The 15,626-nt window shown below is 36.2% G+C and overlaps 1 protein-coding gene across 1 annotated transcript in view; it reads left to right on the top strand.

The window, feature by feature from the left end:
• The window catches only part of KCNH8 (potassium voltage-gated channel, subfamily H (eag-related), member 8), a gene marked incomplete at its 5' end in the record, with an annotated part of 40,280 nt that extends 26,867 nt beyond the window's left edge, over nucleotides 1–13,413 (top strand). Inside the window, 3 exons of the mRNA XM_010019532.1 lie at nucleotides 174–280; nucleotides 1,370–1,446; nucleotides 12,703–13,413. Of these exons, the coding sequence (XP_010017834.1) occupies nucleotides 174–280; nucleotides 1,370–1,446; nucleotides 12,703–13,413 (895 nt within the window). The remainder of the gene's footprint in view (nucleotides 1–173; nucleotides 281–1,369; nucleotides 1,447–12,702) is intronic.
• Between the last annotated feature and the right edge of the window lie 2,213 nt (nucleotides 13,414–15,626).

Below are 15,626 nucleotides of genomic sequence, written 5' to 3' on the forward strand. Positions count from 1 at the left end.
AGTCTTTAGTGACTCACAAGAGGTTATACCAGTACAATAGTTTTTACTTCTCTCTAAAAGTTGTGCAAAATTTGCCATTGCTTAAAAATATGCCCTTTAGGAGTAATTTTGACAACTTAGTTATAAATTTGATGTTTATGAAACTGCTCCATCACTCCGATTTTTCTTAACAGAATTGTTGATGGTATTGAAGATGGAAACCATAATGAGGAAAACCAAACCTTCGACTTCAGCTCTGATCAGCTCAGGCAGGAATCCAGGTTATCTCCTACAATTGGAGGTGAGTTTTGCCTGGGAAAATCACTCTTCAGGGAAAACAATTTCTATAACCGCTTTTTGCTCCCTTTTTTTTCTTTGATTCTCAGAAGTGGCATAAATGGATTTAACATATATCTGTACTTTCAATACCATTTCAGTACCACAATTGGTACTATAGAAAAATATAACAGGGTCCCAAAGGCTGTTTGTTCTTTTCCTGGTAACAGACAGTCATGATAAAATAGTTTGCAAAGAGTACTGTGTTTTTATGCATTGTATTTTACCAGCAGTATTGTGGGATCAGGCAGTAGCCTCATGCTCCCAGACCTTCGGGCATGAAAGGTACTAAGCACAAGGGGAAAGTTTGATATAAAAACATTCTAATACCAAATTTTAAATAAATAAATAAATAAATTAAAATCCTTAAAGAGACATATGAAAATTTGGCTCTCAATTTTTGTTAAAGAGATTTACAGACGTGGATTAGTGTGGAAGTACTCAGATTTTAGAAATAAATTTAAAAAACCATGAATGGAAGAGGTTTTAGGGACCCTTAAATGGCCTACACTCTGAAAAACTTGACAAAATAGTAACACAGAGAAATAGAGCAGGTCAACATGGGGGGCAGGGAGAGAGATTGAAAGAATGAGGCAGAGGGGAAAACCAGTGGACGAATGCTGAAGTGACACAGCTAGTGCAGCTCAGACTGTTTCCAACATCCCCTCTTTTATGAGCAAACAGTCCTTACATAAATTAAATACCTTTTGCATGGAGACTATTAGGACATTTTTTTTTCCTCTTAAAGCCAAACAGAAGAATAGTAATACAAGATTAATTTTATCTATGCTTTTCAGAAACAGTTGATATGTTGCATGGTTGGCATCAGGGTTATCATTTTCAGTTCTTTCATGTTCAGACTGAAGAGAGGAGTATGAACTTTATTGTCGCACTTTTCTTACATATTATACACTAAACATTAAACACCAGATTTTACTTTCATTCAAAGTACAAACTAGGTTTAAATTTAAAGCATTGGATACATGCAAGAATAGCATTGCTATTCCCAGATTTTTATACTTCTCTCATTTATGTGCATTTGAATTATTTTCAGAGGCCGAAATTGGTGCTGCTGTGCTTGTTATCAAAGCAGAAGAGACCAAACAGCAGATCAGCAAGCTTAATAATGAGGTAATGAGCTTTTGTGAACATTGGAAGATACTAACAATGAGTTGAGGAATGCTGGAGAAAACTTGGGAACATGATAAATGTGTGATAAATGAGTTTGCAAAACTCAATAGGGTTCCTTCATGTAGGGCAGTTTGGGGCTTTTAACTCTTCCACAGTTTAACTTTATACATGATAGCTATAGGAAAAGTTTGTGCCATGTGCTACCGATAAAAACAAAGCACAGCTAGCATAGTTAGTGTATCTAATTTTCTTAGGATTTATCCTTTTCTGAACGTGCTTCTATTTCTCTCATTCCTGTCATTCTTTCCCCAAGTTCTTTCTTCCAGCTTTTCTTGTCTTGCAGAATGCTATGCTTTTGGGGAATTTCCTTGAAAGAAATTCAAATCCAGTCATGTACAAATTCATACCAAACATTTCAATTCACTTTACTTGTGCCTATTTAGAACGAAACAGGAGATCAAGCAATATGATCTGAGGGATGCAGGTCCAATATTGTTCAGTAGTGCTTTTTAATCTTCCGTTCTAATAACTTGAAACCTGTAATCAACTATCAATCTGACACTAATGTTCTCGGGCTAAATTGTTTCATATATTCAGCCATCAGACTTTAGCTTCATGGCTGTACTGCAAGACTAAAATCTATTCCCAGCATACTCTGTCTTTCATTATGAAGAGATTAAAGACAATTTCTTATGATTCCGCATAAGGAAATATTTAAATAAATCAAACCACGTGGTTTCACTTCTTTTTTGTTAATCTCTTTGGTTACCAGAAATGTCAAGTTTTCTTTCATTTTTCATTCTGTATTGTGTACGTTTAATCTAGTTATATTTTATTTCCATATATAAATTATTAGACTTATAAACCTCATTCAGGTTAAGTTGGTCAGATAACTTAAATGTTGTAACCTAAGAATTACATGGATAGTTAGTCTTTATGAATGCATCACCTCATTTACATGTCAAACTGTATTTTTCAGACAAAAGTATCATGACTACAGTTTTTATAAGGCTTGGTCAAAGAACTCAAAAATATCTCCAAGATGTTCACTGACAACACTATTAAGATAGAAAATTGTATTTTCCATTTAATACTTTTAAAACAGACAAATCATACTGAAACATCCCTTTTGACTTTGAAAGAACAGGGATTTTTAAAATATGAAAATGTATTATGTGGCTATCCACAAAAGGAAAATACATCATGGTGGCAGATGTGTTAAGGCAGGCACTTTGTGGACTAACCAAACATTTCAACTTCAATAGTTCTGGGCTTGTCATTGCATTTCTAGTGAAAAGCAATAAATTGTTCTTGGAGCAGTGTAGTATATTAAACAAAACCCAAACCAAACATAATGAAGGTCATTTCCCTTCATGCACAATTTTTTCTTTCTCTGGTAACTCTATCAAAATAAAATGTTATGCAATTTTCTTGCTCAAACTAGCATAAAAAAGGGAAATATGACTACATGCAGTAAAACATTAAAGTTTCCACACAGGGAAACCTAATCCAAAATCCAGAGACAAACTTTTCACTGTTCCGAATATGGTTCACTCTTTTATTGTAAAATTCGGGAGGAGGATCAGTCCATTTTTTCACATAGTACTCTACCTGTGAGACTTTACTTGAAATAAGAAGTGCTTACCTCTCAACGCTTCTTCAGTCTCTCCTGGGATAGAGACAGATTTGAACCACAAATTCTTGATTTTGAAAGTCAACCATTAGGCTTTCAGACAAAAAGAAGTCATCACTAGCAGATCCCTATCTTTGCTTAGCAGTGTGACAGAAGCAGGTTCATCTATAGTTTGTCTGTTGAGCAGGTATCAGGAGTCCTGTAAGAGGAAGATAACCTCTGGAGATTTAGAGTACCACTAGCTTGGTGTGTGAGACATAATTTGTTTTCACACTGTCTAACTGACTGGGGTCTGCACCAGCACAGAGTGCTAAGTACTAAAACTGGAAGCCAAACAAGGTTTTGGTAGGTTTAGACATCTTTTGGCAACACCTGAACTGATTTACATCTAACCCGGTTAGCGATAAAACTACAGTAACAGTAAGGCAACGAGAAGATTGGGCCTACAAGGATGCTGGGGAGGGACTCTTCATTAGGGACTCTAGTGGTAGGACGAGGGGTAATGGCTTCAAACTTAAACAGGGGAAGTTTAGGTTAGATGTAAGGAAGAAGTTCTTTACAGTCAGGCTGGTGATGCACTGGAATAGGTTGCCCAAGGAAGCTGTGAATGCTCCAACCCTGGAGGTGTTCAAGGCCAGGCTGGACAGAGCCTTGGGCAACATAGTTTAGTGTGTAGTGTCCCTGCTCATGGCAGGGGGGTTGGAACTAGATGATCTTAAGGTCCCTTCCAACCCTAACTATTCTATGATTCTAAGATACAACTAGCACAATGGTGTCAAAGGATTCTGAAAACAGCTATATTTACTGTTTAATCACAGCAGAGAAAGATACCTTTTTCTGATTGCAGAACCTCATAGAAGTTATAGAACATTATAGACCTACATGAGGCTAAAGGAATAATTATAGAAAACCCTACGCTCTGGAAAACACATCAGAATTAGTCTAGGAACCTAAGGGAACATTTATACTTGACTTTGCAGTATCTCTTAATTTATTCCATGCTGTATAGAGTATATTACATACACTACATCTACACTAGTGTAGATATGTTTAAATCAAAGATTGGGTTTGGTGCCCTACAGTACTTGGAAGGAGTATTCTCTACTTTCCAAGCTCATATTTTGTCTTCTGTCTAAGAAGTCCACTGGCAAAGCAAACATCATTCTGCATTCTGACCAAGAAAAAGTCTTAAACATAGAAACATTTAAATATGTGAGAATTTTTAATTCAATGTGACAATGCATGGGCATACAATATGGACAAATATTGGACTGGACATTAAAAAAAGCATTAGAAGCAATTGTAAACTGGCATAGATTTCATAGGGAATGTTCTGGGCTCAAATCCCAGAGACAGACGGTTATCCTCCAAGTCCTCCAATGGATCAAAATTTACATTGAAAAAACTGCATAACTGTAAGCCTGCTTAATTGCATATTCTACAAGTATTCAAACATGCCTCATCTGGAGTTTCTGAATGGACAGTACTGACTCGGTACTTACCCAAATGAGCCTATGAGTCGTCCTGCTTGAATACAATAGCTGTTTTTAGGTCTTTTGTTGTTACATTAAGTACTGAACACTTGTAGACCCAGCCCTTTCATCATTCCATCACTCAGTGATGTCCATCAATGGAAGGTAATGCCTGATGCTGCATCAGACTGCTAGCAGTAGTTAAAATACTGGCAGAGTTAGAAACAAACTCCTCATCCTTCTCCTGAAAAAGAAAATTCAAAAAAACAGGTCACAAGTAGCCAACAGCAGCAAACATTACTACATTTTCCAGTGGAGGTCAGAAGTCAATCAACAAATGCCAAAATAACTGCTTTCACAAAAAGCAATTGTATTACAACAGTTCACTAGTTAGCTTAAAAGCATTTCAGCTGTTCATTGGGAGAACAAAGACATACATCTTCCTATTCAGACATTCAGTCCAGTCTGTTGTTAGCAAAGCAAAAGAAAACCAAAGCAAATCAAAGAGTTACCCTAGAGGTAAATCTACAAAACAAGCTACACCCAGCTTAGATATCCAGAGGAGCTCCTGGCAGTATTTTAGACATATGGCACTCACTACATAATCCAAAGGAAAGTTCATTTAACTAAGAACAGGCATAACAGAAGACCGAGCCTTGATTTCACTTCTCAGAGTTCATTATGTACTAACTTTAGGACTAATGGATGGGCAGAATTCCTCTAAGGCGGGCAGGCTCTCCCATGTCAGCACTGCCATTCAATTAGGCAATGTGAGAGAAACTTGAACACATCGCAGATTATTATTTTATAGCTCCATGGTTTGGCTGCTCAGTCATTTACCCAGCATCTTCAATACCTCACCTCACCTCACTTCTCATTTTGAGCTGGAATGAGATACAAGCTGATAAAAGGAAATTTCCCTGCAGTTCACTATTGCAAGGTGGAGTGAAATACAACTATTTGATCTCCTACCCTATTTTTCCCGTTCCACTTAGTCTAAATAACCACTGAATAAAAAAGGCATGACTTTCATCATAGTTTAGTATGTTCAGTATGTGGCAGGCCCTTCAAACATACATGTACATGATTTCACACTCAGTTATAGAGGACATCTTGCCCAATGCATGCAGGTGAACTCAGATTTCTGTTTCCCCTGTTTTGCTTCTATGCAAAACCAGCTCCAGTGCAGCCTCCTTCAGCCTCAGAATTTGTGGGCTGATCTCATACTTTGCCACATCAGTAGACTGCACAATTACAGTACTAAAACAGTAGAATGAACAGAGTACTCACATTTCTCCCATTCAACTGAAAAACAAACAAACATAAGGAAATATGAATAGGGTCATGTTTTCTACCAGAAAACTTCCTTCTATGTGGCAGCATGTTGGAGCACTTAGTGGAAATTCAGCTATTTTTAATTTCAGGGGTTTTTTATGCAAGTACTTAAAATATTCTAAGCGTTTGGCACTTATTTAGAACACAGAAAATGCACTTACAGGGATATTTCACTTTCATAGAACAAAAGGAGCTATCCTAAATAAATAAATTTATTTTCCAAATAACCTAAAGAAATTTTATAAATAGATTATTTTAAAATATATTTCACATCCAGCTGCCAAAAATCAATCTCATTCTCCTCTCAGGTCAGGAAAAAAGCTTTTTTTTTTTCTTTTTTAGGCAAAACATATTCCTTGATACTAAAAATGCACGCACACGATGGAAACAGTCATTTTGTAATCAAGTGCAAATGAAGAAAGTTTGGTAGTTAAGTTAATCAGGCCTTCAGTTTTGCATAGAGAATGTACTGTTGAAGTTCAGTTTGGAACTTGAGAAGTCATATAAAGAATTCTCCTGACTTACAGTGATTAAAAACATGTTATTTGTAACAAGTTCAACTATATTCTCACATGAGAGAAATTATTTTGCAGCAAGGATATCCCACTAATTCACTTTGCAAAATATTCTTCAATCAAGAAAAATGTGGCAAAAAGTGAACTAGCACCATTTATTGATGATGAAAACTAATTACAACTAATCTGTCCATTTTGGGTTTTAGCAATGTAAATTTAGCATAAAAGACATAAAACTTAGCATTATTTGTGTTAAGAAATAAAACCTTTCTAAATCATAAATACCACATAAGTACATTTTTGTTTACTGAGATTTGTAAAAATATATTTTCCTTTTAGCATTAACATTCATATTTACAAAGAGCTCTTACTCAGTTATTGTTTTGTCTCTGTTTCTCTCTGCTCTTTTAATTTAGGATTGTGCAGTAGTCCAGGTTTGGGTGATTTTTTTTTCTTCCTTTTAATGTAAGCTTAATGCCTATTGACAGATGAAGGTAACAAAAATGGCTGATGTTCTAAAGCTTAGGTTTATTTTTTAAGCAGAACATACAGCACATACATGCTATAGGTCCTATATGGTGTGCTGTCTCTCTTGCACTTTTCCTTGGTGGAAAGGCACCTCAGACAAAGAAATTAATCAAGAGAGGAGGCTGTGCACTGTAAAAATGGGCACCAAAAGCTGACTTCAGATTTAAATAAATGATGACTATTATTCAGTTAACTCTCTAACAAGCATTTCAGACCCTTCACTGTACTTGAAAATCTCTATTTTTCCAATACCTAAGTGTTGGTATGCAAATTCACAGCTTCTTCTCTTATGCTTAGTCGATATAAGAAAAGCTGATTGCTATTTTCCTTCTATAAACCAATTTACACTGGAAATGCATACTGTTCCAGCAAATCTCAACAAACAAAATTCGTTCTGTCTTTGCCCATCACATGTTCTATAACTTTTCAATGCATTTTATTTTGGATTGTCTTTGGTTAGAGTTTTTAAGTCACTGACAAAGTACGTAATTTCAAGCAGTACCAGCTTAAGTGATTCAGCAACATTCCACAAACATTTTTCTATAAGACTCTGCATAGGCAGAATATTGTGCTTATATTCATGCCTCTGACATTTTCTTTTGAGATGTAATGCTTAACATTTATCTTTATAGGATTTCATATTACTGATATTTAAAAGTGAACATGAATTCCATTTAGCTATCAAAAAAAAACACTAAATAAAAACAGATCGGGATAGGCTGCAAAAAAGAATGGCTTGAAATGTGCAGGAATGACAGCAAACTATTGACCATAGAATTATAGAATAGTTTGGGTTGGAAGGGACCTTAAAGATCACCTAGTTTGAATACATTCAAAATGTATAGTGTTTTATACTTTTCTGTTCTGACCTTACTTGTTTAATAGCAGTAGCAATAATCTTAGTGTCCTAATTTACCCAGATAGATTGGTTGCCCTGGAACTACCCAAGAGGTGGCTAGCAAGTCAGTAGAGAAATCAGTAAATTTGCTTCTTCTCCTGCAAGATAAAGCCAATTTCACAGCCTTCCAGATTTCTACATTTATTTCACTGAAACTGAATCATCATATCACTGCACAAATCCTATATATTTAATCTGAACTCAGATTAGCTGCATTGGATTCTTTTTTTTTTTTTCTACTGCAACTAGCTTTATTCCTAAAGTGCCATTAAATCAGAAATGTCTGTCACCATAATACCAATGGCCACAGAGGTACTGATACGTGATCAGTGAAAAGTCTGTCTCAGCTCAGTTCTCATTTCATTCATTCAACAATGCACTTACTGGGAAACAGAATATCAGTATCTAGTTAATCTGAGCCTTGTAAGACAATTTATTCTAGCTAAAAGTCTCCCTGACTTTATGAAGCACTAGAATAGAAGAAACAATGAAACATCAAGCAAGGCAAGAAAGAAGCTTGCCATATTCAGTGCAAGCCAGGCAGTTTCCCTGAGTTGCCAAAATGCAATTTCCATTTTCAAGAAGAAAATTTTCCTCACTTCTTTAGCTGTTCAGAAAAAATCGTGGTAGGAAGATGTCTGGGTGATGTTTGATTTGCAAAAGGGAGTAAACAACAGAGAGAAAAAAATACCAATGTGTCAGGTGTCTGATCAGAAAAAAAAAAAAAAAAAATTATTCCAGATTTATCCAGGAACAGTGATGAGAGGTAGGCATTCTACTGCCTCAAATTTCTTGCAGAAATTTTAACATTAAAAAAAAATAACTAAGTTCTGGAGTATATAAGGGAAAAACAACATCTTTTTAGCCAATACGACTTAAAAAAAGCAATAATCATAAAATCACAGAATGGTTTGGGTTGGAAGAGACCTTAAAGATCATCTAGTTCCAAGCTCCCTGCCATCAGCAGGGACACCTTTCACTAGAACAGGTTGCTCAAAGTCCCTTCCAGCCTGGCCTTGAACACTGCCAGGGGTGGGGCAGCCACAGCTTCCTTTGGCAACCTGCGTCAGTGCTTTACCACCCCCACAGTAAAGAATTTCTTCCTTTTATCTAATCTCTATCTGCTCTTTTTCAGTTTAAAGTTGTTCTTCCTTGTCCTATCACTACCCACCCTTTTTAAAAGTTCCTCTCCAGCCTTCTTGTATGCCCCTTTATTAGGTACTGAAAGGCGGCTCTTAGAGCCCCCTGCAGCTTTCTCATCTCCAGGCTGAACAAGCCTAGCTCTCTCAGCCTGTCTTCATAGCAGAGGTGCTCCAGCCCTTGGATCATCTTTATGGTCTCCTCTGGACTCACTCCAACAGGTCCACAACCTTCTCACTTTGGGGGCCCCAGAGCTGAACATGCTACTCCAGATGGGGTCTCACCATCTTACATACATAGAGCTTCTCATCGCTTTTATGGAAAGGTTTAAATACAATCACCTCCATTCCTACTTAAGTCCAGTGAACAAACTGCACAACTGTTTAACACTGGTAATAAAATAAATACCCTTTCTAGTGAAACTAAGTAATTTGAAAATGTAAAATACAATTACTAAAACTTATATAGGTCAGGGCATCAGAAAGAGTTAGTTATTATTAAAGTCCATATGTTAAAAAAATATATACTTTTTAACCTCTGTTATGAGAGATATTCTTACTTTATAACAGAGTCTCTAAAAAGGTACCAGCCTGAGGAGCACCTTTTGCTAATTAAAGCTATATCTGTATAAATCCCAGTTTCTATACTAGGAAACACTGCACCAACTTCTTCAAGTTCTAGAAACTGTTAAGGCAGCATTTCAAGTATAGCTGATATCTCACAGATCATTTTAAAGCTGTCTGCCTAGCACAGCGGGAACCATTTGTACAACTAGCTGTATTGCCTAGCAATAATCACTGAACTACTGAAAAGAAAATAGCTTTAACAGCATGCAAAGAATTAGTCCTTTCACTCAGAAGGAAACTGTGCTGCTTTCAATTTCTGTTTCATAGACTTGAAATTTCTTTTGCTTTTAATCTCTGTTCTTTCACACTTTCTGGAGCACTGTGAAATTGTTAACATTATTGATCAGATTGTTCCCTGTTAAACATGCTTATTTGCAGCTGCTCAGGAATCACTGCAGGGTATAAAAAGGATTGCATAAACAGTATAGCATTATTAGTAACAGTAATAGTATACTGTGTAAGTATGTAAGTATAGTAATATAGAGATAGATGGTAATGAATAGTACTACAGATATTGGAGGTAAGATTAACAGCTTGTAAAATCCAGAGAAGTTTTTAAATTACCTAGGAAATTACACATTTGCTTTGCCTATGTGTCAAGCAGTATTCATTCAAGTAGATGTCACTAAATGGTGGTCAATTTCTAAGAGTTTGGCATAAATACTTTGGATTTTAAACTATCATACTACTGGAAATTATTAAAGTCTATATCAAAGGCAGGTTTATCAGGTTTATGACTTTGCGAGAGCAAGCTTATGAGAAGACAGCACTGTAAGAGCTATCTGATACATCAAAAGTAGTGTCTGGGCACTAGAGCAAGTTGTAATTAGCAGAAGTTCAAGACTTGCACAAGTGCTCATGCTGGGATTGATTTTTGCTGTATTGTCTCAATGAATTGGCAAGAGAAACATGTTAAAGAATAATTAAACTTTTTTAAAGCCTTTAAGTAATCATCAGTGGAACAGAAAAACATGAACCAAACCAAACAAGGTATCTTTGTGGATGCCTCATCCCTGCAATTGTTCAAGGCCAGGTTGGATGGGGCTTTGAGCAACCTGGTCTAGTAGAAGGTGTTCCTGTCCCTGGCAGGTTATCAAGATGATCTTTAAGGTCCCTTCCAACCCAAACCATTCTGTGATTCTACGATTTTAAAGTTACAGATATTTTCACACAACATCCATAGTAAGGTGCATACTCATAACATAGTACCTATCTGCAGAAATCCCAGTAAATAGATGCAAGTAGGGAAATTAGGTACAGAAAACAGTTGCTTTATCTGATAGGAGTAGGGGGCAGTGAAGATCCTCAAAAATAGTGATGACCACTGAATCTATGTAACCCTGGGTTTGATTGTTCCTCTTCCCCCTTTCTTCCCAAAGAAGCTGTTGGAGGTTTTATAATGACATCTCCCAGTTCCCAGTGGAGCACAGAGAATCCTGTGTGGTTGATGTGTCCAGAAATCTCACAGTGTGTTTCCTTACAGGCTGACGGTACCAAGAACCTTCTCTTGCTGTTCTAACCCCACAGGAAACCTGTTCAGAAGTCACTTTCTTAACATATTTTAATCCCTCACACTAACTGAAGTTTAGATGAGCTACCTAGCATTCAGAGCTTTATCTCAGCTGGCAGGAGGAGATCTCATGGTTATTTTCTACCTAGTATGACTTAAGTAGGTAACAAAGCAGAGGTGGAGGGAGAGACACAGAGAGATCCTGTCATGTGACACTCATGAGTCTCCTCCAATTAAGAATTTTTCCCTCCAGGGGTAGTGTGATCATCACAAAACTATTCAAACAACATGGTGGGTTTGAACTCTTCGCTCAGGCAGAAATGAACAGATCTATTGGAGCCAGATTAGAGCTTCTTACTTTCTTTCTAACTTGGAATTTCTTTATATTTATTGTGCCTGTATAACACAGTCTTTTCAGCAGATTTCTTTGGAACTATCCTATCAAGAAAATGAAAATTGTATTTCTGTTTCTGATTACATGAAAATTAATCACAGTAGGGCACCTAACTGGTGATGTTCTTCAGGTCAAAAAAAAAAAAAAAGCCTTCTGAATAAGCCTTTTTTTCTTTTTGGTGGGTGGTTTATCCTTCTGAAGAACTGTGCTGTCATGTCTTTTTTTGAACAGAGTATTTTCAATAGCCTCAGTAAGAGAAACTCTATTTTAACAGTAATGACCTGAAATAGATTGATCAGCTGCCATGGGGACAAAGTTAATTTCTGCCTCTTGATAGGTTAATTTCTCTCTATTAAAAATAATTTATTTCAACTTCCTGCAAACTTTCCTTAAAGAAAAAGGAATGACAAACTCATTTGAAATGGTGAGTTGGTCACTTCTGTGTTTGAGTTAGGCTTTTCATTTCCCAAAATATCCTTATAATATCCTTATGAATATTTCTATTGATATTATATACCAATTTACTTTAAAACAAAAATTCAGAATTTGCCAATCTGACCTGACCCAAACCAGCACTGTTAGGGAGATTAGAGACTTTATATAATTCATGTAATTAATTGGATGCTATCAGTGGTTTCACCATTAAACAAAAAAGTAGTCTAATAGAAAATAGGATTCTTCCTTTTGCACACACAGCGATCTATGCTATGCATTATTCTCTATGTTATATGTAATACCTTTCAAGCATAAATATAACTACATGGAAACTGTTTTACATGCTTTTATATTGTTTAAATGTTTAGAGATAACAAGTGGGTTTTAGAGCTTCCAGGTTTTTTTACTAGTAGACTGCCAGATTTCATGCAACTTCATCTTGCATCTGATAACTTTGGGTATGGGTTTCTTTTATTTTACTATGAAGACAGCAATATATTTCACATGTGTATTTCTGAACAAGATTTCACAAGATCTTTTTTTTTAATTTCATTCATCAGTATAAAATTGGTTAATAAAAAAGTTTTATGTATTACAATGTTTAACGATTGATCAAGAAGCTACCAATGTCATATATTGGTATATTTCTTTAAAAACCCTGTGCCACAGGTCAAAGCTGATATTATTAGCGGGAAAAGAAGCTATGTATGTGTGTATTTCTGACATGACTGCACAAATAAATACTGTGATATTTTGCCCTGCCATAACAGGTCACAACTTTAACTCAAGAAGTCTCACAATTAAGTAAGAATATGAAGAGTGTGATGCACCTTCTGGAGAACCTGCTCACATCCCAGAAGACTCCAGGGTTCTGTGCTGTGCACAGCATATCTCGAAGTCCTACCCTGGAAAGTCTTCAGTCTCGAATGGCTTGGACTACACATCAACCTTGCACACACTTGCAAGCTGGGAACTTTATTTGCACCAAAGCACAACCTTGCCGCAGCAACACGTTATGTGACATTTGGAATACTGATCTGTCATCTGTAGGCAGCAGTCCCCAAAGAACTGAACCCAACTTGCAAAAGTCTATGGATGGTGAACTTTATTATACACCAGGCCTTCACAATTCCTCCTCTCAGTATCAGGTAATTCAGAAAGACAATCTGCAGTTTTTAAGATGCACCTCTCCCCATTCAGACACTACCTTGACTCCTCTTCAGTCTATTTCAGCAACTCTTTCTTCTTCAGTATGCTCTTCATCAGAGACATCATTACACCTTGTGCTCCCCAGCAGATCTGAGGAAGGTAGCTTTAGCCAAGGAGCAATCAGCTCACTAAGCCTTGAGAACCTGCCAGGATCGTGGGACCTGGAAGGAACAGCCGGAGTCATTTCTGCACAGACCCCAGATTTCCCAGTAGACATTGTGACAAGCACAAGGGATGTTAAGGATAAAGATTACCAAGCCATAGATGTATAATGAGAAACACTGAAGTGATACTCGAGGCATGTTTCACAGCTGCCAGTTTTAAATTTAGACTGCATGACAGCTTTATTTGACCTTTCCTCTGGTGATCATGGAGACTTACAAACATGAAAATTCAGATTTATAGAAAGTAAGAAAAGGTATCGACAGTTTATACTACAGGAAAAAAAACCAATCTAGATTCTAGAAGCATGTTGAAAAGCATTTTGTATACAGATATAACTTACTGGTCTGTTTGGCAGACTTTTGTGATAGTCCAAAGACCCTGAGGGTCAGAGCAGCTGGAAGTCTAGGACAAAAGAACTGTCATGGGTGGCTTTTGTTCATCGAAGCAAAGGTTTTCCCTGAGTGTCTGACTGTTGTTCCTAAACAATATCTATGGCACTGTTTGCTTCAGGTGACTGTGGGTCCTGCTGGTCTGTTTGTCAGTTCTGTGAAGGCAAAGGGACAATTATCGCTGCATGTCATCTAGACAATCAACCAAATAGAGCTGGTAGAGAGTGGTTAGTTGTTGCACGTTATTTGTCATGTAAATGAAACCTCTTAATTTATCTAAAAATACTATTTTTATATACTTGGTATGAAACATGTACTTAAAAAAATATTTATAAAGAGAATAAGAGTTTGTTTTCCTTTTGGTAAAAGCTTGCAATTTTAACAAGAAATGCACTACCATCATGTATTAGATCAAATACTATTTATTGTTCAGATATTATGTAGTTTACAAATGGATTCTGGTTTATGTGCATGCAATTTGCAATGAATGTATTCATGCTGGTGGACTACAAATAAATTAAGGTATTATTTTATTTAAAAAAATAAAACAGCTGGAGTGTTGTATCCTATATAAGTCAGCAACCACTAAAGTGAACTGTTATATTTATAATATTCAGTACCCTTGGTTTATGTCTTAATATCGCGCTATTATTGAGAAGACCAAGTCAACATTTTAATACACATTCCTGTTTTGGGTTTTTATATCTGAACAAAAATATTAAGAGAGATAAAAACTATTAAGTGAGAATATTAAAGGATAAAATTACAATGGTTTAGTCAGAATCAAATAATTAAGTTTAAAATATTTATTTATTGGATGATATTTTTGCTTACATATGTAAAATGTAGTTTTGACCTTTAGTGGGAAGAAAAGGAAAAAAAAAAAGATACTATAGATTTGGCAAGTTATTTAATCCAGAACTTGATTTAATACTCAAAGGAAATTTTAAAGTTTTTTTCAGTATGTAACACATTAGAAACTCATATTGCTACAGTGCAACCAGAGTTATTGCTTTGCATTGGAATTTTGATTTATATATTTGAAGATGCACAGTATGCATCATACTTGCATGTTCTTTAGCAAGCTTTCTAAAAATGACGTTTATAACCCAAAATACATGTTCTAAAATAGAGAAGTAAATTAAGTGACGTTTAATAAAATGGTAATTGTTCTCAAATTTTTTACAGAGCACAGATTTTATGTTTTACTTCCATAGGAGGTTGGTTGCTTTTTTTTAATTTAAAAAGAAAAAAAAAATCATTTTCAAAGACTAAAAGTCTTTGCACAGGAACACAAATCTCAGCTGAAACTCTGTGCCCAGCTTACATCCTTTTGCATCTTTTTTCCCACCAGTACAAATTAAGAACAAATTGTCATCTCTCATTTTGAGCTGCCTGAATTTTGTCAGGCAGGGTGGCTACACTTCAACATGAGTATTTCTGTACAGAGTTTCTTATTTTCCCTCTATTCCAGTTTTCACTTAGTTTAAGGTTAAATAGAGAAGTACTGATTAAATAAGGCATATCCCAGAAATTAAACAAATCCTGGCAGAATAGCCAGAAGCTCAGTGGCAATAGGGCACTGCCTTGCCACAGCAACTGGCCAACACACCATATAGCCATGCCCCTTTCCTGCCCTCATCATAAAGCACAGGTGCTGTTTCCTTGGATACACAGGCACATGCATCATGGCTGTCTGCAAATCCTGACCAGTTACTGCTGCCTTCATTATGCCACATAGGGTAACCTGCACTCAATGAAATACACAGGCTAATCTAAGCTCACTGTATCCCAGCCATTGACTGGGGGCTGCACAAATATGCTATTTGTCTACCATGCTTGGTTCCCAATATGAATGAATAATTTCCATTACATGTATAAATTGGGAGCAGTATTTGCTTTCTCATTATATGAGCAATACATAAACCATT

This window comes from Nestor notabilis, unplaced genomic scaffold (assembly GCF_000696875.1).
Source record: "Nestor notabilis isolate BGI_N333 unplaced genomic scaffold, ASM69687v1 scaffold13758, whole genome shotgun sequence".
In the NCBI taxonomy this organism is placed as follows: Eukaryota; Metazoa; Chordata; class Aves; order Psittaciformes; family Psittacidae; genus Nestor; species Nestor notabilis.